At 42.8% G+C, this 25,931-nt stretch overlaps 1 protein-coding gene across 2 annotated transcripts; it reads right to left on the reverse strand.

Annotated features, from left to right (window-relative positions):
* Positions 1-1,430: 1,430 nt before the first annotated feature.
* On the reverse strand, positions 1,431-22,956 carry vps72a (vacuolar protein sorting 72 homolog a). 2 transcript variants are annotated; one of them, XM_029731324.1, is made up of 7 exons: positions 22,678-22,951; positions 17,645-17,767; positions 12,300-12,452; positions 10,716-10,830; positions 7,811-7,987; positions 7,091-7,235; positions 1,431-2,633 (listed from the first exon to the last, which is right to left on the reverse strand). In XM_029731324.1, exons 2-7 carry the CDS (start codon positions 17,759-17,761, stop codon positions 2,240-2,242), a joined length of 1,101 nt encoding a protein of 366 aa, XP_029587184.1. In that variant the 5' UTR covers positions 17,762-17,767; positions 22,678-22,951; the 3' UTR covers positions 1,431-2,239. The 2 variants fall into 2 exon arrangements, with proteins under 2 accessions (XP_029587184.1, XP_029587185.1); XM_029731325.1 differs by lacking the exon at positions 17,645-17,767 and having other exon boundaries at positions 22,555-22,956.
* Between the last annotated feature and the right edge of the window lie 2,975 nt (positions 22,957-25,931).

Raw genomic sequence — 25,931 nt, forward strand, 5'->3', positions numbered from 1 at the left:
GGGATGGGTGTCTGAGCTGTGTGCTAGTAGTTTAAAACAGACCTCTGGTGGCATGTCTTGTAGGGACGGGTGTCTGAGCTGTGTGCTAGTAGTTTAAACAGACCTCTGGTGGCATGTCTTGTAGGGATGGGTGTCTGAGCTGTGTGCTAGTAGTTTAAAACAGACCTCTGGTGGCATGTCTTGTAGGGACGGGTGTCTGAGCTGTGTGCTAGTAGTTTAAAACAGACCTCTGGTGGCATGTCTTGTAGGGACGGGTGTCTGAGCTGTGTGCTAGTAGTTTAAAACAGACCTCTGGTGGCATGTCTTGTAGGGACGGGTGTCTGAGCTGTGTGCTAGTAGTTTAAAACAGACACCTCAACGCATTCAGCATGTCAACACTTCTTACAAAAAACAAGTAGTGATGAAGTCAATCTCTCCTCCACTTTGAGCCATGAGAGATTTACACGCATAGTATTAATGTTAGCTCTCCGTGTACATTTAAGGGCCAGCCATGCTGACCTGTTCTGTGCCACTTTTAGTTTTCCGAGGTCCCTCTTCTTAACTCTCCGGCAACTGAGTTAGGAAGGACACCTGTATCTTTGTAGTGACTGGGTGTATTGATACACCATCCAAAGCCTAATTAATAACTTCACCATGCTCAAAGAGATATTCACCATCTGCTTTTTATTAAAACAATTTAAAACATCTACCGAGGCATTGAAAAAGCTCCCTGGTCTTTGTGGTTGAATTTCACTACTCCACACAACTCATGTGATTTGTTAAGCACATTGTTACCCCTGAACTTATTTAGGCTTCCCATAACAAAGAGGTTGAATACTTAACGACTAAAGACATTTCAGATTTTAATTTTGTAAAATGTTCTACAAACACAATTCCACTGACATTATGGTGTGTGTAGATCAGTGACAAAATCTCTTATCCATTTTAAATTCAGGCTGTAACAACAAAATGTTGAAAAAGTAAAGGGTTGGGAATACTTTCTGAAGGCGCTGTATGTGTTTGCTTCAAGTTGTGTATTTACAGTCTTATGTATTGCGTTGTCATCAAGTCCAATTCGAATGTTAGTCCGTTATAGCCTACTTTGTTAAATAGTCTGCCCCATATTTGCTAAATATGTTGAACATGTTTGCAGTCCACAGTTCTAATGGCATTGCTTCAATATGGAAATACATTGTTAAACATCGGCTATAGCATTCACACTGATATAGGGGCTAGGCCAACTGGAAATTGTAGCGCCTCAAAAGAAATCAGCAGTTGATATGGAGGACTTAATAGTTTGGAGGAGCATGTCTTCGGTAATCAGACGAGCGACGCTCTTTGAAAATGGGGATGGATAGCCTACTTGAACAAGCGAAATGCAGCTATGTGAATTGGGAATAATGAAAAAGCATGAGGGCAAAAAACTCAAATATTTCAAAGCAGTTTCAGTAGACCATTTAAAACTCCTTTATTCATAGGCTACTTGGCTAATGGCCAGCATAAAAATACACACCAATGAGATTCTGCTATTAAGGAGAGGGTAGGCTGTGCTTAGTTTTTAATCAAGTTAAATGAAATGGGGGGGAAGAAACTGAGTGTTTATTTATGTTTCTAAATATGAGATTTACCGGCACAAAAAGGCACATCTATCCTTCCATGAGCACTGTGCGTCATGACTGGATAGGCTGTGCTTCCGCTCTCAAAATCCATGCCATTATCAACTGCGTTTCCGTTAAGACCTGCTTTTCGTGGGTCTTAAAACTTCCCATTAGCACTGCATGAAATTGTCACTATTTTACTTGTTTTTAAGGACACTTCAAATATTGCCACTGGTCCCACAGGTAAATTGCCAAACCTGGTGTTAGATCTGTAAAATGCAGTGCGCCTGTTTTTCCATGACAAAATTGCAAACTAACCTGCGTTTGACACTTGCGCCTCCTTAGCTCCAGGCAAAAAAGGGCCCAGGATGTTAAAGGAAATGTATTGAACATTTTATTCACATACCTACAGGACAGTAGCTCTCCAGGAACAGGGTTGGAAAGCCCCGCTCTATCCCAAATGTAAATTATATTACTCCAATGTTTACAAACAAGAATTTCCATAGCCCTATGCTTCAGCTGTACACCAAAACAAGTACTGGGGCTGCCATTTCACTGAAAGATGAATCCCAGACTGTAGATTTAAATCTTTGAACAGATGAGGGGCTCTAAATCAAAGGAGGACAGACTTCTATATATGACTTCTGAGATCATATAAGCCTCTACCTTGCAACTGTGCTCTGCTTGACCATTTTCTGGCGTGCACTCCTGGAACCTGAGGCATCAACCACAGAGAAACCCCCAGCAGAGTTGGGGAATCCATGAGCTGCCACATATTTGCGGTAGGCTTCGCGAATAATGCGAAAGGCTCGTGTGTTGGCATAGGGGATGTCTGTAACTGGGTCTCTGTATAATGCAGCCTTGTGGGTGACAGGACAGACTTCCTGGGTGGGGGGCTGGGAGCCGGTCCGCACAGCCTGGGGGAAGGCAGCCTCAAAGGCTTCCTCGTCGCTAAAGGTGATGTAAGTGCGGGAGCAAAGACCTCCCAAGGGTTGCTGGGAAGGCATTGGACTTGGTGCCACAGGAGCAACGAGCAGCGGTGTGTCCTGGTCTAACCTTTAAAAAAACAAATACAAACACTTTAGTTAGTGGTACATAGACTCCCTGGCTAAATAAAGGTTAAATATGTAATAAAAACAGACTACCGACAATGGGCAATAATAGCTTTATTGTAAACAATGCTGTACTCTACTCCAGGTCTACACTGTTGCCATTGCCAAGTAGCCTAGGCTACAGTGGCTACTTGGGCTTAAATAACAATGAGACAAAAACGATACAGAAAATGCATCCAATATTACTTTCACATTAAAATAGTACTTGATTTCAGCAAGACGGCTGCTGCATCTTGTCTGTGTGTTTTTATTTTTATTTTTTTAACTAGGCAAGTCAGTTAAGAACAAATTCTTATTTTCAATGACGGCCTAGGAAAGGTGGGTTAACTGCCTTGTTCAGGGGCAGAACGACAGATTTTTACCTTGTCAGCTCGGGGATTCGATCTTGCAACCTTTCGGTTACTAGGCCAACGCTCTATCCACTAGGCTACCCTCCTGCTGTCCCAGTGTTTGTTTGATTTAAGATAGCAACGTTGCTTTTCATACTAAATATGGTGTTCCAAAATCAATGGAAAGAAGGTATGCAGTTAGGGCTGTGGCGGTCAAAACATTTTGTCAGATAGTTATTGTCATGTAAAAGACTGCCGGTCTCACGGTAATTGACCGTTAATGAACATAAACACATTTAGCATCTCCAGGCCTCCATGCATACAAGCCACTGTCTAATAAATCAATTGAAAATACACCATCACAAATAAATCCAGTATTTATTTCAGGCAGGTCTAAAGAAACATGATATGAAGAAAACGTATTTCAGAAGAACAGAATAGTTGGCCTACCGTATGTTATCTGGCTATGTGCCATGCCATAGGCTGTAGGCTTGTTCATCTAGCTGACAAGATAATAAGTCCTGTGCAATTATTTTATATGATTTTATAATAAGAAGAATATAATTGAATTTAGCTGAATAAAAGAGAGGATATTTTTCCCATTCTGGAACGAGATGGCCCATATGAGGTGGCTATGTTGAGCGTAAAAGTGAATTTGAAACAGGTCCTATATGGTAGATTTAGAGTTATTTGGCAACTTTAGTTGTGAATGATACAAATCATAGATGCCTTATGCGTTCTGTTCCTTCCCTCAGGCTGCAAACTGTTCTTTCATCAAGTGATCATATTTTCATCCATCAGACTAGACTCAATTTAATCTAGTCTTTACTAATAAATAAAATTAGTTTAGATTTAGAATGGCCCATTATCAAATGTGCAGGAAGAGGGGAAAGAGAAGAAAATACATGTAATCTGTATGCACTCGAATAGCGAATGGAGGCCACTTTCCTGCTGGTTCGTTTCACTCATGTTGGGTAGGCTACTCCGGTTATTTCTCAGTGCAACAGGTGATATTCCGCCCAAACTCTGTATGCCATGGGCTCTCCAACCCTGTTCCTAACGCTACCAAGTGCTTGGTTTGGGAAACCAAGTGAAAGCTGTTCGGGAACATCGATAGTAACATGTTTTCACAACAAAACATATTCCATTAAACTGTTAGCTAACGGTAATGTGTCAGCCTATTATGAAAATATAAAAAAAGCCCAATTACTAGGCTATTCAAAACCAAATACAAATTCGTTATAATTGTAGGCTAACTCTGAATTTGTTTAATTTAGACTAGACCAATTACGTACCAAAGATATCTTAGATCTGTATTGTCTAATGGCACAATTATTTTAATTCAGTGTTTTTTTTTCTTCTTCTTCTTCAGGCTTGGGCTCATAGGTCTATGCGTGTGCATAAGAATGAATCACCTTAGAAAGCACTGTCCATTTCGTTGGGTTAGGCTTTGAAACATCCACAATGACCATGTTTTCCACAACCTGATGTTGAACTTCTTTCTTCAAATTGATTAATCACAGTGAGGCGAGTTTTAAAAGCACATACTGTTTTGATAAGTGTTTGTGATTTTTGATTGCATTTGCACTGATGTCAGAGTGGTTAGAAGGACAATAGAGCCCTGAGTACCAGGTCATTAGCGACCTGATGATCAATAGTGCGTTGGGTACTACTAACATGTCTAGAGTGCATAAGAGATTACCGTGACTCAGCGGTCACATAGAATTTCACTGCAGTCCTGACTCATGTGTGGCGGCAATACAGTCACCGCAACAGCCCTATCAAATGCCTGGTCAAATGTTTTTGCCAAATCACCATTAAGTAATGTCAACCAAATAACTGAGTTGATTTGTTTTACAGGTACCGCATGCCTCCATCCCTTCCATAGATTTTTTGCTAGTGGTGGCTAAATTTAGCGGAAGTGTGTTGTGGCTGTTTAATGAACACTGAACCTTCGATTACAGTTTATCCTGGCTGAGATTTTTCAGGTCCAAAGTCAGGTCTTGGGTACGGATGCACCCGTCAAGACCTCTAAATCACACAAGACATCAAATGCATTAAGAACAAATTCTTATTTACAATGACGGCCCGGACGACGCTGGGCCAATTGTGCGCCGCCCTATGGGACTCTCAATCACGGCCCAGATGTGATACTGCCTGGATTCGAACCAGGGACTGTAGTGACACCTCTTGCACTGAGATGCAGTGCCTTAGACTGCTGCGTCCGTGTGTGTGTGTTAACTATTTAACTGTACTAGAAGGCTTAAAAGGCCACAAAAAAAATGTAATATCGGATATCGGTGTCGGCCAAAAATGTCACATCGGTGCATCACTAAAAATAACAATTAAGGTGCAACAATAAAATAACAGTAGCGAGGCTATATACAGGGGGTTCCGGTACAGAGTCAACGTGCGGGGGCAAAGGTTACTTGAGGTAATATGTACATGTAGGTAGAGGTAAAGTGACAATGCATGGATAATAAACAGAGAGTAGCAGCAGTGTAAAAATGGGTTGGGGTGGGGGACAATGCAAATAGTCTGGGTAACCATTTGATTAGCTGTTCAGGAGTCTTATGGTTTGGGGGTAGAAGCTGTTAAGAAGCCTTTTGGACCTAGACTTGGCCGTCCGGTACCGCTTGCCATGCAGTAGCAGAGAGAACAGTCCATGACTAGGGTGGCTGGAGTCTTTGGCAATTTTTAGGGCCTTCCTCTGACACTGCCTGGTACAGAGGTCCTGGATGGCAGGAATATTGGAATCTTGATGTACTACTGGGCCGTACGCACTACCCTCTGTGGTGCCTTGCGGTCGGAGGCCGAGCAGCTGCCATACCAGGCGGTGATGCAACCAGTCAGGATGCTCTCAATGGTGCAGCTGTAGAACTTTGAGGATCTGAGGACCCATGGCAAATATTTTCAGTCTCCTGAGGGGGAATAGACATTGTCGTGCCCTCTTCATGACTGTCTTGGTGTGTTTGGACCATGATCGTTTATTGGTGATGTGGACACCAAGGAACTTGAAGGTCTCAACCTGCTCCACTATAGCCCCATCGATGAGAATGGGGGCATGCTCAGTCCTCCTTTTCCTGCAGTCCACAATCATCTCCTTTGTCTTGATCACGTTTAGGGAGAGGCTGTTGTCCTGGCACCACACGGCCAGGTCTCTGACCTCGCTATAGGCTGTCTCATCGTTGTCGGTGATCAGACCTAACAATGTGTCGTCGGCAAACTTAATGATGGTGTTGAAATCGTGCTCGAGGGGGCCCCCATGTTGAGGATCAGCGAGTTGTTACCTACCCTTACCACCCGGGGGAGGCCTGTCAGGAAGTCCAGGATCCATTTGCAGAGGGGGGTGTTTAGTCCCAGGGTTATTAGCTTCGTGATGAGCTTTGAGGGCACTATGGTGTTGAACGCTGAGCTGTAGTCAATGAATAGCATTCTCACATAGGTGTTCCTTTTGTCCAGGTGGGAAAGGGCAGTGTGGAGTGCAATAGAGATTGTATCATCTGTGGCCCTTCAAAGCATTTCATGGCTACAGACGTGAGTGCTTACGGGTCGGTAGTCATTTAGGCAGGTTACCTTAGTGTTCTTGGGCACAGGGACTATGGTGGTCTGCTTGAAACATGTTGGTATTGGAACATTTTCATCAGGTTGTTTTTATTTGCCGGCTTTAGGCATATGTATTTTATTTAGTTGAAGACTGCTGCATTGGCTATCTCGGAGTTCCATGTGCTCATTTCTTTAGCCGCCAATGGATCACAGTGTAGGCTATCAATGTGTCCATATGGCAGAGGCTGGTGCTCTTGCCTTAGTATCATTGACAATGACAATGACTGCCTGTCTTTAGGACAACACCCGTGAAAAAAATGTGCCGGTCTATGGAAATCAAATGCCTGTCCAACTGATTCGTTTTGCTGCCGGCCCTGCATTTATCCAGATACTAGAAGGCTTTTAACAATCTGTTTCCAATAGCATTGCTACATTCCTGTAAAAAATTCTGAAACTCAATGCAGATATTTAGCAATTTTTTTCAGCAAAACAAAACTCTCCCACCCCTAAAAATGTGTCTCCTTACCCTTCCACATCCACATTTTCCTCTTTTAAGATGGAATGGGGCACCAGGGGCATGAGGACAGAGTGGTAGCGGATGGTGGGGCCCTCAAATCGCCGCTTCTTATGGACCTGTTTTTTCTTGTCAGCCTCAAGACGCTCGTAGTTCTCTTTAAAATAAGAACATACAGAAATGGTCAATTAACACGACCCTGGCCAAGCTCTGGACATATTTTCTCACATTGTTCAGTATGCACTGCCATGTGTCCTATCTTTTAGCGCTAGGTATTTTTTCTGTCAATTATTCTGGATGGGCAAGAGACCCATAAACGGCTTTGCATGGACAAATCTCCGCTCCGTCTCATTCTGTGAGACATCTATTTTCCTTCCCTGCTTCTGTCCTTAAAACCTCCATTTTAAATAGATTTTTAGACAGTTTATTTCCCACCAACTTGAAATAGGGATTAATAGGAACCCATTGTAATCCATTCAAGTACCATGAGCTGTTAACTTGTATATTCAAGTGCCACTATATGTCTGTAATTACTATTCAGGTAGTTTAAACACCTGCAATTATGGTGTGCACTCCCTTGTATTTTTGCACAATTTCTTGTTACTGTTTCACTGTGCCTATGTGGACGGTGATGTTATGAATCAGTAAACTTAATTGAACTTGAACCATGTCGTCGTTATTGGGAATTAACAGGGCAACTCTTGACTATTTAGATTCCCCCTTTAGTCTTACCTAGGGATCGGAGGTTGACCTCAGCAGTTATTTTGGCCTCAGCCAGCAACTCTTCCTGGGTCAGGGGTCGGTCGTGGTGGGCTCCCCTCCGCCGTCGTGGGGCATCCTGTCTTTCTTGCAGTCGCAGGTTGGTCTTCCGCGTATGCTCGCTGGTCGACTGGCGCACAGACTTCCGAGCTGGGGAAGTTGCCAGTCAGTGACAAGGCTTACAGGGACGTTCCACTCAAAATACAATTTAACATTATTAAATTAGTCAATTCCATAATACGTGTCTGCATTAGATTTGACACTATAGGCTAAAATCACAGAGTCAAAAAAAGGTAGAGGATGCACCTCCTATCTTTGCCATTAATCGCTTCTGTGACAGCATATTTAACCTTGTGGGTCGGTATCTCCCTTTTAACGTAGTCAAATGGCTTATTCTTTTGGGGTTTCATTGGGCATTAAGCCAACGTTAATGATTTACTGCCCACAGCAGTGCTGGACTGTTGCTCAGGTGTATAATTAATTGGTAGTTCCCTCCTGGATGGAATTCTGTGATCCCCATAACCCAGTTGCAAGTTCCACCAAGTTATGTTCCATTCTATGATTCATTTGTACCGAGTGTGCCCTGTACATTTTCATACTATGTGTTCTTACATATTTGACTATTTTCACAAATGTAATGTTGGCACATTTTTCAGAAAGGGATACTTTTGTAATACGAGTTGGACTGGACTGTTTGTAAGGCGTTGGGCCATATGGTAATACAGCCAACAATTAAAAACTGTTTAGAAATCTTTGCCTTTTACCAAAAAAAGAAGGAAATATCACATTTACATAAGTATTCAGACCTTTTACTCAGTACTTTGTTGAAGCACCTTCGGCAGCGATTACAGCCTCGAGTCTTCTTGGGTATGGCGCTACAAGTTTGGCAGAAACTCCCCAAATACAGATGTGCCATTCTTCTCTGCAGATCCTCTCAAGCTCTGTCAGGTTGGATGGGGAGCGTCGCTGCACAGCTATTTTCAGGTCTCGCCAGAGATATTCGATCAGGTTCAAGTCCGGGCTCTGGCTGGGCCACTCAAGGACATTGAGACTTGTCCCGAAGCCACTCCTGCATTGTCTTGACTGTGTGCTTAGGGTCGTTGTCCTGTTGGAAGGTGAACCGTCACCCCAGTCAGATCCTGAGCGCTCTAGAGCATGTATTCATCAAGAATCTTTCAGTACTTTGTTCCGTTCAGCTTTCACCACAATCCTGACTAGTCTCCCAGTCCCTGCCACTGAAAAACATCCCCACAGCATGATGCTACCACTACTATGCTTCACCATAGGGATGATGCTAGGTTTCCTCCAGACGTGACGCTTGGCATTCAGGTCAACAAGTTCAATTGTGGTTTCATCAGACCAGATAATATTGTTTCTCATGGTCTGAGTCCTTTATGTGCCTTTTGGCAAACTCCATGCGGGCTGTCATGTGCATTTTACTGAGGAGTGGCTTCTGTCTGGCCACTCTACCATAAAGGCCTGATTGGTGAAGTGCTGCAGAGATAGTTGTCCTTCTGGAAGGTTCTCCCATCTCCACAGAAGAACTCTGGAGATCTGTCAGTGACCATCAGGTTCTTGGTCACCTCCCTGACCAAGGCCGTTCTCCCATGATTGCTCACTTTGGCCGGGCGCCCAGCTCTAGGAAGTGTTGGCGGCTCCAAACTTCTTCCATTTAAGAATGATGGAGGCCACTGTTCTTGGGGACCTTCAACGCTGAAGAAATGTTTTGGTACCATTCCACAGATCTGTGCCACAACACAATCCTGTCTCAGAGCTCTACGGACAACCCCATGGGTTGGATTTTGCTCTGACATGCACTGTCAACTGTGGGACCTTATTTAGACAGGTGTGTGCCTTTCCAAATCATGTCCAATCAACTGGATTAACCACAGGTGGACTCCAATCAAGTCGTAGAAACATCAAGGATGATCAATGGAAACAGGATGCACCGGAGCTCAATTTCGAGTCTCATAGCAAAGGGACTGAATATTTATTTTAATACATTTGCACAAATTAGAAAAAAACTGATTTTGCTTTGTGATTATGGTGTATTGTGTGTAGATTGATGAAGAAAATATTTAATTTAATCAATTTTATAATAAGGCTTTAATTAATAATATTTGGGAAAAGTCAAGGGGTCTGAATACTTTCCGAATGCACTGAGATAAAGATATATATATATATATATATATATATATATATATATATATATATATATACACACACATATACACACACACACACACACACACACACACACACACACACATATATACACACACTACCGTTCATGTAAAGGTGGTGAGACCAGAATTTGACTCCAGTTATTATGAGGAAGGCTGAGCGTGTGTGTATCAGCACTAGGAGTTGACGACTACTTTAGCTTACTAAGTAACTTCTGACAGTAAAAACTAAATTGTGATTGTTGCTGGTATTTGAGAAATGACTCATCGCTACTGTGTCTCAAAATGTTTGCCCAAAATGATTCATAATTTGGTCTCAAAATTACATTCCTACCATGCTGTCATCAGAAACAGGCTTTCCAACAAGAGAGATAGCCTAGACATAGCTATTTTAATTGACTCTTTCCACCCTGCATATCTGCAACGCCCATGTTTGTTTACAGAAAATTCCGTTTAAACATGAGATATTCAATGAAATGTGCAATTTTCCTTGGGCATATGGGCATTTTAAAGGACACATTTCAGATAATGCCACCCATCCCACCTCAGCGTAAGCTTGCTAATGTTATATTGTTAAATTGCCAATCCTTACGTTATGGTAGGAAAATACCACAGCCAATACTGTAAACCCACTTGCGTTTGGGCAGTAAGTTGCTTTGCTGAAAATAGAGCCCGTACAGATAGAGGCCTCTTACTCTCTCCAAACTCCTGAAACTCCTGTGGCACCCTCCTCTCCATTTTGGCTTTCTCTGTCTTCTTCAGCTCCTCTGAGGGCCTCTTTGGTTTAGGCTTGGTCACCTTCAGAGGTTCCTTGGAATAAAACAATCAACATGTGTGTGAAACATTTGCATACAGTATGAAAAACACATGCAAAACCCACATGATTTATTCAAGTTCATACTTTGATAAATTTCCCTTTTCATAAATGGCATTATCTAAAACGATTAGGGCTGTCCCCGACAAAGAAAAATACATATACAGTGCATTCGTTAAATATTCAGACCCTTTCACTTTTTCCACATTTTGTTACATTGCCTTATTCGAAAATTGATTAAATATAAGATTTTCCTCATCAATCTACATACTATACCCTACAATGACAACGTGAAAACAGGTTTTTAGAATTCTTTCTAAACTAGCGCTCAGGACCTCAGATTGGGGCAAAGGTTTACCTTCCAACAGGACAACGACCCTAAGCAAACAGCCAAGACAACGAAGGTGTTGCTTCGGGACAAGTTTCTGAATGTCCTTGAGTGGCCCAGTCAGAGCCCGGACTTGAACACGATCGAACATCTCTGGAGAGACTTGAAAATAGTTGTGCAGCGACAACCTGACAGAGCTTGAGAAGACCTGTAAATAAGAAATGGGAGAAACTCCCCAAATACAGGTGTGCTAAGCTTGTAGCGTCATACCCAAGAAGACTCGAGGCGGTAATCGCTGCCAAAGGTGCTTTAACAAATTACTGAGTAAAGGGTCTGAATACTTCTGTAAATGTGATACTTTTAAACATTTTATTAATAAATTTGCTCAAATATATATATTTTTTTGCCTTGTCATTATTGTGTGTAGATTGATGAGGAAAACATTTAATCAATTTTAAAATAAGGCTCTAACATAACAAAATGTGTAAAAAGTGAAGCGGTCTGAATACCTTCCGAATGCTCTGTATGAAATATAACCATATATAATGTCAATGTCTTAGACTGATGTACTGTGCCATCCACACAGCCTCCACAATGGATCAGTCCACACAGCCGGGCGCGCATCAGACAGGTGTCTTGTACACCATGATATTTAGCTTTTTTTGTTTGTTGCTACTGCTCTACTAAAATAAATCTCGGTCGACCAATAGCCTATCGACCAAACAATAGACCAGTCGACTAAGTGAGGTCGGCTCTAAAAACGATAAAATCAAATGATGCATATCAATGAGGATATCAATGTCGCATGGTAGGGGGTCCAATATGGGTTAACTTTGAGCACCTTCTGCTCTTGAATGGATGGTCATACTCGAGTTGTGCCAAGATAATGTTCTATCAATGTGTTTGCCAAAATCTGTTTGGCATACGCGTGGCCCCGATTATAACCATTTCTCTCATGGGTAAATGTGCATGGGAATTTTTGTTAAAATCAAAAAGGGTGATTAATTCAATATGGAATGACCCAGTATTAACTTTTAGTTGTAGTCTAGTGGTTGATCACCTATGTTTGCGGTCCCCCAGGGGTGCACATTGTGGTTTTTGGGTAGAAGTAGTGAGGATGCAAGTGCATTAAGTTACCTTATAAGCTTTGGTGACAACTCGACTCTTCCTGCGAGGAGCATCCTCCTCCTGGTCACTATCAGGCTCGTCACCCTCATCTATGTCAAAGTCACTGTCGACCTCGTCCTCTGTGTCCGAGTGCTCCCCTCTGTACTCATCATCTCCTGATTCCTTGAGGGAGAGTCCAAATCAAACATACATATTAATAATGGTCGATAGCGAATGGGCATGGCTAAATAAATGTTTTATTTACATGGACCAAATAAACCCGTAAAGCAACACAGTCTACTTTATAAAAATTGCCGGTGTCCAGGAGTTATAAATTGGGACCATGCATTCTCTGCTAATGCAGATACAAAAACAGAGAGAACCAAAGGGCAAGCTACAATACGTCAAAGTTAGCAAACAAGTAACTGCATTGAAGCCGCCATCTTTATGCATGCCAGCTAGTAGAAATAAGCTCAAGAGAGAAATATATCACTCACTCAATGCTAGTAGCCCCTACAACACCGTCCCCACAGAACACTGACTTGAATGGGAATGTCTGTTCTAATAATACTTTTAGTGTGGTGTGAAAATGTGAGCCAGCGATGTACCTACTCATAAGACTACACAGTGAAGAGTCAAAGATACAGGCCAATTTGATTTTAAAACTGATCCATTATTATTATTAAATTTAAAAAAAATAATTGGGCAAACTCAATACTTTAAAATGGTGGGGGGGGGGGGGGGGACAAACTCAATATACTTTAAAATGGTGGGGGGGGACACACAAACTCAATATAGTTTAAAATGGTGGGGGGGGGGGAACAAACTCAATATACTTTAAAATGACTAAAACCAAATCGAAACAGTAATGGACCTATATTCATATATTTTCTTGACTGTCCAGGCTGCTAACAATCACTACAGTCAGGGAGCATCACAAATGTGAAAAATTATGGATAGAGGACTCTTTTTTGCACATATTGACAGCAAGGACATCTAACAAATTTTCAGCGCGACCTTCCGGACATCGTTGAAGACCGAATGCAGCCCCCAGCGCAAAATTAGTTTGACACCCCTGCATTAGGCCTAAGTGCTTTAAATCATTCTGTAGTCTAAGGAAAGTCAATTTTGAAGTTTGCTGTATACTCACATCTGTCCTTTGTCGCTAAATGTTGCTGTAATTGGTTGCTGTAATCCATACGTTATGATAAATGATTAACGAGGTCTCCACCAAAATTCGCTTCAGATCTGTATGCGGCTGCCGTGCATCACAACCAAACATGAAGCGCCATCTCAACAATTAAACACATTTTATTGGACAAAAGATCTGGTTTGGAACTGTGTTTTAGCAAAGGCCACCTGTAATGCATTTATCATCAAAAAGTATGGATTCCTGCAATCAATAATAGCACACACACAGGTATATGTAAGCTTTACAAATGAAGGTTTCAAAAAAGAAGCTTGTGATAAAACAAGTAAAAACAAGTCAAATCCACCAATCTCTTTATTTCTCTACTTCAGCGTTTCCCAAATTAGGGTTCACAAACACAAAGTTTCCCGATTTGAAAATGGGGTCACCGCTTAGTTTAAAAGAACCACATTTACGTGAGTAAGTTTTGATATCCGCTATTCGCGGTGGGGACAAAGAGCGGTTTCTGTTTTGTTCCTACAAATTTGGCTCTAACTTTTGAACGTTTGGAGCTATTAGCTATTCCTAAAAGCTAAAACTCCAAGGAACACAAACATAATGACGCACACAAGCTATGCAGGACTCGACGGTGGGGACGGGGGGGGTCAACGAGTTAGTTGGCTAACTTTGATAAAACCAGAAATAATTGTTGAAATAAAGGAAACACCAACAAAGTGTCTTAATAGGCAGGGCTGTGACGGTCATGGAATTTTGGATGATGTAATTGGCCAGCAAAATGACCACGGTCACCGTAATAACCTTTCGATTCACATTACAAAAAATATGAGCTAAATCAGTTATCATTTGAATGAACATTCTGTATTACCATGGAAATTATTGCATCACAATACCAGTCAGCCATTGAGTGTGTAACCATGAGTTTGCCAGACAAATTGCCAGGGTTAGAGGTTCCTGGCCTGTGTGCTGCTGCATTGTGGTCATTCAGTCAGCTGTTCGTTCGACAAAAATAAATACAAATAATCACACACACGGAAGTTTATAAAGGTACACCACCCTGTTCATGAAAATAGATAGCTCCTACAGACAGTGAGTCACATGGGCGTGGCTTGCTATATACAGCAGGCATCCAGTTACTGTTCGATTTAACATTAGAATGGGCAAAAAGAGTGACCTAAGCGACTTTGAGCGTGATATGATTGTCGGTGCCATGCACGCCGGAACCAGAATCTCAGAAACGGCTGCCCTCCTGGGCTTTTCTTGCACGACAGTGTCTAGGGTTTACCAAGAATGGTGCGACAAACAAAAAACATCCAGTCAGTGGCAGTCTTGTGGGCGAAAACAGATTGTCGAAGGAGAATGGCAAGAATCGTGCCAGCCAACAGGTGGGCCACAAAAGGCATCTCGGAACGCACTACTCATCGATCCTTGTCACCGATGGGCTATTGCAGCAGATGACCACACCAGGTTCCACTCCTATCAACAACAAAAAATAGAAGAAATGGCTCCATCGGGCACGCGATCACCAACACTGGACAACTGAGGAGTGGACAAACATCGCCTGGTTCGATGAATCCCGGTTCCTGTTGCGTCATAGTGATGGCAGTCAGGATTTGGCATAAGCAGAATGAGCCCATGGACCCATTCTGCCTGTTCTCAACGTTACAGGCTGGTGGCAGCTGTGTACCATCACGTCAGCATGAACCAACATCCCTGTAGAATGTTTCCGACTTGTAGAATCCATGCCCAAAGAATTCAGGCTGTTCTGGAGGCAAAGACTACAAGATGGGTGTACCTAAAAAAATCTGTCTGTTGACTTCATAGATTCTACAAGTGTCTGGAACTCTAATGGAGGGATGAGACACCATTCTTCCACAACAAATTCCATAATTCCAAATTATGGAAGACTGGTGTTTGCGGGTACTATTTAATGAAGCTGCCAGTTGAGGACTTGTGAGGCGTCTGTTTCTCAAACTAGACACTAATGTACTTGTCTACTTCCTCAGTGGTGCGTCGGGGCCTCCCACTCTTTCTATTCTGGTTAGAGCCAGTTTGCGCTGTTCTGTGAAGGGAGTAGAACACAGCGTTGTACGAGACCTTAAATTTTCTTGGCAATTTCTCACATGGAATAGCCTTTATTCTCAGAACACGAATAGACTGACAAGTTTTAGAAGAGTCTTCGTTTCTGGCCATTTTGAGCCTGTAATTGAACCCACAAATGCTGATGCTCCTTATACTCAACTAGTCTAAAGAAGGCCAGTTTTATTGCTTCTTTAACTTATGGATAGGGGGCAGTATTTTCACGGCCGGATAAAAAACGTACCCGATTTAATCTGGTTATTACTCCTGCCCAGAAACTAGAATATGCATATAATTAGTAGCTTTGGATAGAAAACACTCCAACGTTTCTAAAACTGTTTGAATGGTGTCTGTGAGTATAACAGAACTCATATGGCAGGCCAAAACCTGAGAAGATTCTGTACAGGAAGTACCCTGTCTGACCATTTCTTGGCCTTCTTTGTCATCTCTATCCAAAACAAAGGATCTCTGCTGTAACGTGACATTTTCTAAGGCTCCCATAGGCTCTCAGAAGGCGCCAGAACGTTGAATGATGACTTTGCAGTCTCTGGCTGAAAAACAGTAGCGCATTTGGTAAGTGGTCGATCTGACAACAATGAGACGGGTGCGCGCATGCACGTGAAGAGTCCATTTTACTTTTTCAGTCTTTGAACGAAAACAACAACTCCCGGTCGGAATATTATCGCTATTTTACGAGAAAAATGGCATAAAAATTGATTTTAAACAGCGTTTGACATGCTTCGAAGTACGGTAATGGAATATTTTGATTTTTTTTGTCACGATACGCGCCGGGCGCGTCACCCTTCATTACCCTTCGGATAGTGTCTTGAACGCACAAACAAAACGCCGCTATTTGGATATAACTATGGATTATTTCGAACCAAACCAACATTTGTTGTTGAAGTAGAAGTCCTGGGAGTGCATTCTGACGAAGAACAGCAAAGGTAATCCAATTTTTCTTATAGTAAATCTGAGTTTGGTGAGTGCCAAACTTGGTGGGTGTCAAAATAGCTAGCCATGATGGCCGGGCTATCTACTCAGAATATTGCAAAATGTGCTTTCACCGAAAAGCTATTTTAAAATCTGACACCGCGATTGCATAAAGGAGTTCTGTATCTATAATTCTTAAAATAATTGTTATGTTTTTTGTGAACGACAACCATTAATCAAATAAGAACTGTCTTATACATTTGGGTTATTTTAGATGACACTTTAGATATGACCAGGTGAATCCAAGTGAAAGCTATGATCCATTATTGATATCACTTTTAAGCCTTGAGACAAGGCTCAATTTTTAAGCCTTGAGACAAGGATTGTGTATGTGCCATTCAGAGCAGCATAGCACCCTGCATCCCACTGCTGGCTTGCCTCTGAAGCTAAGCAGGGTTGGTCTTGGTCAGTCCCTAGATGGGAGACCAGATGCTGCTGTAATTGGTGCTGGAGAGCCAGTAGGAGGCACTCTTTCCTCTGGTCTAAAAACAGACTCTCTGTGTTCACTAAACAGGGCATAAAATTAACACCACCCACCAAATGCAGGTCAATTTAGATACTGCCGGGTAAGAATGTCTATTTCACCGGCCACATTGGCCTACTAAGCATTACGCCACCTACTATGCATTACGAATAAAGATACTCATAAATCAAGTATGGGCACATTAGGCAGTAGCTGTTTTCAAAGAATTTTAGCTGTTTTGTTTCATAGCTGCTAATTGCACAAAAAAATACATATCCTACTTAGCGCTGCAACACTGCCTGGCATGGGAGCTGTGTGCAAAGAGTAAAGTGCTGATAGATTCATTTTGAGGCACTTGACACAGACCTTAAAGTTGGTATAATTTACTCAAAAGTCTACAACGTGAGATTGTCCACGTGTTTCTTGTCTATTTACATTGTTGTTTCAACTTTAGTTTGAGTTAACATAGACATCCTAGTCAGATGCCAAATCGCTCTCTCTCACACAAGTTTTGGACAATCAGAAATTGACAAATAATTTAATAATCTTAATTTAAGATGATAGTAAATGAAAAAAACTCCGATTATTTTAATAATCACATATTCTGATCTGAGATCTGAGTACTGTTCGCTAACTACATTATTACGGTACACTTCGTTTCCCAATCACTACTGCGACGCTAAATGAGCTACTTACGTCGTTGAATCCGCCGTATGTGGTCTTGTAGAATTCATCTTCTTCTTCAGCGTCTAACAACTTAGACATGCGGCTCCCCGCCGTTTTACGGGGCTCTTTGCTAAATGCTAAACTCATGTTGATCTAGCTCAGCTAGAATAATAGGGAACGTGCTAGCTGGTTGAAAGCTAACAACAATCAAGTTCTAGTTAACGTTAGCTACCACAAAAAACTATGCAGGCAGCTAATGACGTCGATATGGTGCGACATGCTTTTTCTTCTTCAGGTTTGACGGCACTACAGAACCTTCTTCGGTGAGGTTTAATGGCGGTTGGCATCCAACATGTTGCATTACCGCCACCTACTAGACTAGAGTACAACTCCATTACACTTTGCTTGAAAAATAAATTTATAAATAAACAAATTCCATTCCATCTAACACTACCATACAAATAAATAAAATAACCACCCTACTCCACTATTTAGTCCTACCTCATGCCAACAACCTGAAAGGATGGGACATCACACACCCTGTAACTCTTCTGATGTCAGGTCTCACACACCCAAATACAGTGAGGGGAAAAAAGTATTTGATCCCCTGCTGATTTTGGACGTTTGCCCACTGACAAAGAAATGATCAGTCTATAATTTTAATGGTAGGTTTATTTGAATAGTGAGAGACAGAATAACAACAAAAATATCCAGAAAAACACATGTCAAAAATGTTATGAATTGATCAGCATTTTAATGAAGGAATTAAGTATTTGACCCCCTCTCAATCAGAAAGATTTCTGGCTCCCAGGTGTCTTTTATACAGGTAACGAGCTGAGATTAGGAGCTCACTCTTAAAGGGAGTGCTCCTAACCGCAGCTTGTTACCTGTAAAAAAGACACCTGTCCACAGAAGCAATCAATCAGATTCCAAACTCTCCACCATGGCCAAGACCAAAGAGCTCTCCAAGGATGTCAGGGACAAGATTGTAGACCTACACAAGGCTGGAATGGGCTACAAGACCGTCGCCAAGCAGCTTGGTGAGAAGGTGACAACATTTGGTGCGATTATTCGCAAATGGAAGAAACACAAAATAACTGTCAATCTCCCTCGGCCTGGGGCTCCATGCAAGATCTCACCTCGTGGGGTTGCAATGATCATGAGAACGGTGAGGAATCAGCCCAGAACTACATGGGAGGATCTTGTCAATGACCTCAAGGCAGCTGGGACCATAGTCACCAAGAAAACAATTGGTAACACACTACGCTGTGAAGGACTGAAATCCTGCAGCGCCCGCAAGGTCCCCCTGCTCAAGAATACATATACATGCCTGTTTGAAGTTTGCCAATGAACATCTGAATGATTCAGAGGACAACTGGGTGAAAGTGTTGTGGTCAGATGAGACCAAAATGGAGCTCTTTGGCATCAACTCAACTCGTCGGGTTTGGAGGAGGAGGAATGCTGCCTATGTCCCCAAGAACACCATCTCCACCGTCAAACATGGAGGTGGAAACATTATGCTTTGGGGTTGTTTTTCTGCTAAGGGGACAGGACAACTTCACCGCATCATGGATGGATGGGGCCATGTACCGTCAAATCTTGGGTGAGAACATCCTTCCCTCAGCCAGGGCAACAAAGGAGTGGCTCAAGAAGAAGCACATTAAGGTCCTGGAGTGGCCTAGCCAGTCTCCAAACCTTAATCCCATAGAAAATCTGTGGAGGGAGCTGAAGGTTCGAGTTTCCAAACGTCAGCCTCGAAACCTTAATGACTTGGAAAAGATCTGCAAAGAGGAGTAGGACAAAATCCCCCCTGAGATGTGTGCAAACCTGGTGACCAACTACAAGAAACATCTGACCTCTGTGATTGCCAACAAGGGTGTTGCCACCAAGTACTAAGCCATGTTTTGTAAAGGGGTCAAATACTTATTTCCCTCATTAAAATGCAAATAATTTTAGAACATTTTTGACATGTGTTTTTCTGGATTTTTTGGTTGTTATTCTGTCTCTCACTGTTCAAATAAACCTACCATTAAAATTATAGACTGATCATTTCTTTGTAAGTGGGCAAACGTACAAAATCAGCAGGGGATCAAATACTTTTTTCCCCCACTGTACCTCTCTGCAGCACCACCACAACCTATACTTTATGCGATTTACGTTCCATCCCTGCAGTACAGTTGATAACCATTGCTACAAATGCTAAAAATCCAATCTTACTGAAACATGTCACCTTTTGGCCTATCCCTCTGTACTGGTACAGATCTACTACTCACACCACTCCTCTCCAGATCCCTCCCCCCCCCATCTTCCTCTACTTTCTTCATTGCCTCAGAAAATTACTTCTGCACAACTCTAACCCTGGAAACCTCAACCTGCCTCTCTCGCGCGGGACATTTCTGATCCCCCAACCCCATGGGCAGCCCTACAACTACTTCCCCGTATGCTACACATTCCTTTGTCTCATGCCCTTCTGCACACTTCTCACCTTCCTACACATTGCTGCCACATGCCCATAAGCTTGACACCTGTAACAACGTAATGTATTCGGTACAAAATCTCGTACAGGATAACATATCCTAACGTCACTTTGCCGGGCGAAGACTCAACATCAAAACTCAAAAGAACAGGCAATGACTTCTGTTTCACCACTCACGCCATTCTGTCTGCGTTGCACCAAACGACGAGCATCAAACACTGGGAATTTTCTCCTTCAGTTGGTCAACTTTAACATTTACTGCTACCCCAGTAATCACTCCTTTCAATGGCACCCTTTTTTTGAGAGTGAAACAATTCAGATTTCTTGCCCCCATTCGTTTAACGCAGAGCGCCTTCTCCCTCTGACCAGCTGAAACACAAACAATTATCACAAGACCACTTCTGGTTACCCTCACCGATTCCACAGTACCCAATTCTGTTTTCACCCAATCTGAAACCACAAATAGATCAGCCAAAAGGCATGGGTCCACTTTTTCCAAAAACTTCACACCTGTCAGACTCATCTTTATCCTGACTCTCGGTGCAAGCCTCGGTCTCCGAGAACTTCACCATACCTACCACCTCCGATACTTCGCCTTCAATCACTTCCATTTCTCCTCCTGTCTTCAGCTCACTCTGCTTATACTTTCTACCATTCTTCTTAACAAACCATCTCCCTTTTTTCCGCCATTTTTAACCGACTCAAGGTCACCACATTGGTGTGTGGTCAACTTGCAAGGCTCTACAGTGCGAGCATTACATTTGAGAATAAAAATAGTCATAAGTCAAGTATGAGCATGTGCGAGTTTTGGTTAGAAAAATGCTGCAGTAGCTGTTTTCTAAGTATTTCTGCTGTTTTGTTTCATAGCTGCTAATTGCACAAAGAAATACATATCCCACCAAGCGCAGCAACACTGCCTGGCATGGGAGCTGTGTGCAATGAGCCAAGTGCTTGACAGATTCATTTTTGGAGGCACTTGGCACAGGCCTAAAATTTGGTCTAATTTACTCAAAAGTCTATAAAGTGAGACTGTCCTCGTGTTTCTTGGCTATATACATTGTTTTGTTTGAACTTTATAAGTTGAAGCAGCACACTCAAATTAGACATCCTAGTCAGATCCCAAATCTCTCTCTCAAACACTTCACTGTAAAGGCTACACCTGCTGTATTCAGCGCATGTGACAAATAACATTTAATTTGATACATACCACAGGACTCCAGTGGCCCCTATACCATGGTAAACTTTCACCCTTAAAGGAGCTGCTGAATATTTAGATTAAAAGACTCTGGCCACACATTTTTATGAAATTGAGCAATATACCACATTACTTCTTACGAATACATTTCTTGTTTAAAAACATTACAAACCACAGTCATGTTTCTTTAATGTAATTTAGGCTCCCGAGTGGCGCAGAGGTCTTAAGCACTGCATCTCAGTGCTAGAGACATCCCTACAGACACCCTGGTTCAAATCCAGGCTGTATCACAACTGACTGTGATTGGGAGTCCCATAGGGCGGCGCACAATTGGCCCAGCGTTGTCCGGGTTTGGCCGGTGTAGGACATCATTGTAAATAAGAATTTGTTCTTAACGGACTTGCCTAGTTAAATAAGAAACTTTTACCTTTTTTTTTAACAGCAAAACTAGTATTCGATTTCTTTTAAATCTACCTGCCATAGTGGTTGGTGGACAAAACAGTTCATTTTAAGCCCTGTCACTAAAGATCCCATGTCCTGGCTAAATTCTCAATCCGGCCCTCATACCATCATGGCCACCTAACTATCACCAGCTTCCAATTGTCTCATTCCTCTCCCCTGTAACTATTTCCCAGGTCGTTGCTGTAAATGAAAACGTGTTGTCAGTCAATTTACCTGGTAAAATAAAATTTAAAAAATGTAAATGCCTTTGTTTGAACGGGTATGTAGTAGGTTCCAGGTGCACTGGTCTGTGTCAAGAACTGCAACTGCTCAATAGTTTCCCATGTGTATCAAGAAATGGTCCACCAACCAACTTGACACTACTGTGGAAAGAAAGCACTGGAGTCTGGAGTCAATATGGGCCTGAATCCCTGTGGAACGCTTTCCACACATTGCAGTCTATGCTCCAATGAATTGAGGCTGTTCTGATAGCAAAATGGGGGTGCAACTCAATCTTAGGAAGGTGTCCTTAACCACTTAGAGATGTAAAAAATATTCTTAAGCACAATTAAACCAGGGGGTCTTATCCAGACGCAAGCTAAACGTTTGACGTCCTTACTCTATTTTCTGTCCCTTGAAATTAAAACACTGCAGCTGAAGTAGAAACCCCCTGAATTTAGAGAGCGGGCCATCTCTTCCAAATCCTGTGATCTGGGTACTGTGCAATGTTCGCTAGCTACATTATTACTTTAAACTTCGTTTCCCGGTCACTACTGCGACGCAATAGCTAACTATCTGCCAAGACAGCTAGCTAAATTAGCTACTTACGTCGTTGAATCCGCCGTATGTGGTCTTGTAGAATTCATCTTCTTCTTCAGCATCTAACAATTTAGACATGCGGTTCCCCGCCGTTTTACGGGGCTCTTTGCTAAATGCTAAACTCATGTTGATCTAGCTCAGCTAGAATAATAGGGAACGTGCTAGCTAGCTGAAAAATAGGTTTGTTGTTAGCTACCACAAAAGACTATGTAGCAGCTAATGACGTCGATATCAAAGATGTTCTACTAAAATATAGCACATCCGGTCGTTTCCAATGGGAGGCAAGTGAGCCGAGTAGGTGGGATCAAGTGTCGATATGGGGTTTTCAAAGTCGCGTTTATTGGTCAGTCAGATGGATTAGCGACGTCTATAAAATACATCGTCAGCATATTCAAACTAAGTTCAAAATGAGATGCAGACGGTGATTTGAAACACAGAGAATAACCTCTCGTAGCTTGCCTGTGCTTGTTCCTAGGCAAATGACTGAGTTCACAGAGAAAGGACGATACGGGACCGGACGCCTCGGCGGAAATGGAGTCCCTAGAGAAAGCAAGAACAAGATGGTTGGAAGGAGTAGTGCAGTATTATCATAAGGAGATGAATACTTGGAAAACGGAGCAGAAAAGAGAGGGAGTGGTCTAAGAGAGAGGGAAGAAGTTGAACTTGAGTCGGATAAAAATGGTGGAAAAAAGGGAGATGGTTTGTTGAAGAATGAAAGAAAATGTAAGCAGAGGGAGCTGAAGACAGGAGAAAGGGAAGTGAATGAGGGTGAAGTTAGGTGATAGGTGTGGTTATTGGAGAAAAGTGGACTCTTGCTGTTGTATAGCACACTATTACTTATACAACTAATATAAGGATAGGACATGAGTAGAAATGAACTTGGGCATTGTTTAATGCGTTTCACAGGAAGAACATTCCAACGTAGGTAGGGGGGGGGGGGGGGGTTACAGGTGCCCTAAAGGGACAAAACTAGAATATCAATACACAACACTTGCCTTTTGGCTGATCCATTTGTGGTTTCACAGTGGGTGAAAAATTGTTGGGTGCTACAACTCAACTTCCCATGGAGTGAAAGAGGTATGGACTGTAGGTGCGAGTAAGGATGACAGAGGCAGAGAATTTACCATTTACTGGGAATTTATTCCTTCACACAGTACATTTGGGGAAAAGGGGCTGAGCAAAACCAAAGCAAAGAAAATAAATCTCAAAGCCCCCTCTCCTACCTTAATTGTCTACCCACTACTTACCTAACTTAGCACCACCTGGTGCACTAACCACAATACAGGGGGTGGTCCACCCAGGTCTTACCTAGTGTGTATAGACAGTAAATACTACAGGTATGTATACCCGCAGGCCTCCTGCCTAAGTACCCCCTAGGTACCTCCCCCTCCAGGAACAAATGAAACAGAATATTACCAACAATTTCACAAAAAAAAAAATAAACACCCCTCTTCAGAAACACAGGACATCAAATAAGCTCTGGCTGAGCAACAAATTAACACAGAACATAACAATCAGCTCTCTTAGCAACAACTAAGGGTGCATACCAAACCTCTGAGAAACAACCAACATATGATATAACCCTCAGCTCTTTCTAAGAAACAACCAACATATGATATAACCCTCAGCTCTTTCTAAGAAACAACCAACATATGATAACCCTCAGCTCTTTCTAAGAAACAACCAACACAGGCTATAACCCTCAGCTCTTTCTCAGAAACAACCAACACAGGCTATCACCCTCAGCTCTTTCTCAGAAACAACCAACACAGGCTATCACCCTCAGCTCTTTCTCAGAAACAACCAACACAGGCTATCACCCTCAGCTCTTTCCTAACAAAGGAACACTGACTTATATACAGCTGTAATGGGATACAGCTGTATCCCCTGACGAGAGGGCAGGGTCGGCTCCAATTAGCAATGGCCAACCAATCAGCTGCTTGGGGGAATTTCAGGAAGCCATCCTGAAACACACACATACCAACAAAACCACAACACAGAAACTGGGGAACGTAACATTGGTTAATGTGGAATCGGTGAGGGTAACCAGAAGTCGTCTAGTGATAATTGTTTGTGTTTCTATTGGTCAGAGAGAGAATGCACTCTGCGTAAAACGAATAGGAGCAAAAAAAGTGAATTGTTCTCAAGAAAAGGACACCAATGAAAGGAGTGATAACTGGGGTAGCAGTAAATATACTGCTCAAAAAAATAAAGGGAACACTTAAACAACACAATGTAACTCCAAGTGAATCACACTTCTGTGAAATCAAACTGTCCACTTAGGAAGCAACACTGATTGACAATAAATTTCACATGCTGTTGTGCAAATGGAATAGACAACAGGTGGAAATTATAGGCAATAAGCAAGACACCCCCAATAAAGGAGTGGTTCAGCAGGTGGTGACCACAGACCACTTCTCAGTTCCTATGCTTCCTGGCTCATGTTTTGGTCACTTTTGAATGCTGGCAGTGCTTTCACTCTAGTGGTAGCATGAGACGGAGTCTACAACCCACACAAGTGGCTCAGGTAGTGCAGCTCATCCAGGATGGCACATCAATGCGAGCTGTGGCAAGAAGGTTTGCTGTGTCTGTCAGCGTAGTGTCCAGAGCATGGAGGCGCTACCAGGAGACAGGCCAGTACATCAGGAGACGTGGAGGAGGCCGTAGGAGGGCAACAACCCAGCAGCAGGACCGCTACCTCCGCCTTTGTGCAAGGAGGAGCAGGAGGAGCACTGCCAGAGCCCTGCAAAATGACCTCCAGCAGGCCACAAATGTGCATGTGTCTGCTCAAACGGTCAGAAACAGACTCCATGAGGGTGGTATGAGGGCCTGACGTCCACAGGTGGGGGTTGTGCTTACAGCCCAACACCGTGCAGGACGTTTGGCATTTGCCAGAGAACACCAAGATTGGCAAATTCGCCACTGGCGCCCTGTGCTCTTCAGAGATGAAAGCAGGTTCACACTGAGCACATGTGACAGACGTGACAGAGTCTGGAGACGCCGTGGAGAACGTTCTGCTGCCTGCAACATCCTCCAGCATGACCGGTTTGGCAGTTGGTCAGTCATGGTGTGGGGTGGCATTTCTTTGGGGGGCCGCACAGCCATCCATGTGCTCGCCAGAGGTAGCCTGACTGCCATTAGGTACCGAGATGAGATCCTCAGACCCCTTGTGAGACCATATGCTGGTGCGGTTGGCCCTGGGTTCCTCCTAATGCAAGACAATGCTAGACCTCATGTGGCTAGAGTGTGTCAGCAGTTCCTGCAAGAGGAAGGCATTGATGCTATGGACTGGCCCGCCCATTCCCCACACCTGAATCCAATTGAGCACATCTGGGACATCATGTCTCGCTCCATCCACCAACGCCACGTTGCACCGCAGACTGTCC

The sequence above is a fragment of the Salmo trutta genome, chromosome 34, assembly GCF_901001165.1.
Source record: "Salmo trutta chromosome 34, fSalTru1.1, whole genome shotgun sequence".
In the NCBI taxonomy this organism is placed as follows: Eukaryota; Metazoa; Chordata; class Actinopteri; order Salmoniformes; family Salmonidae; genus Salmo; species Salmo trutta.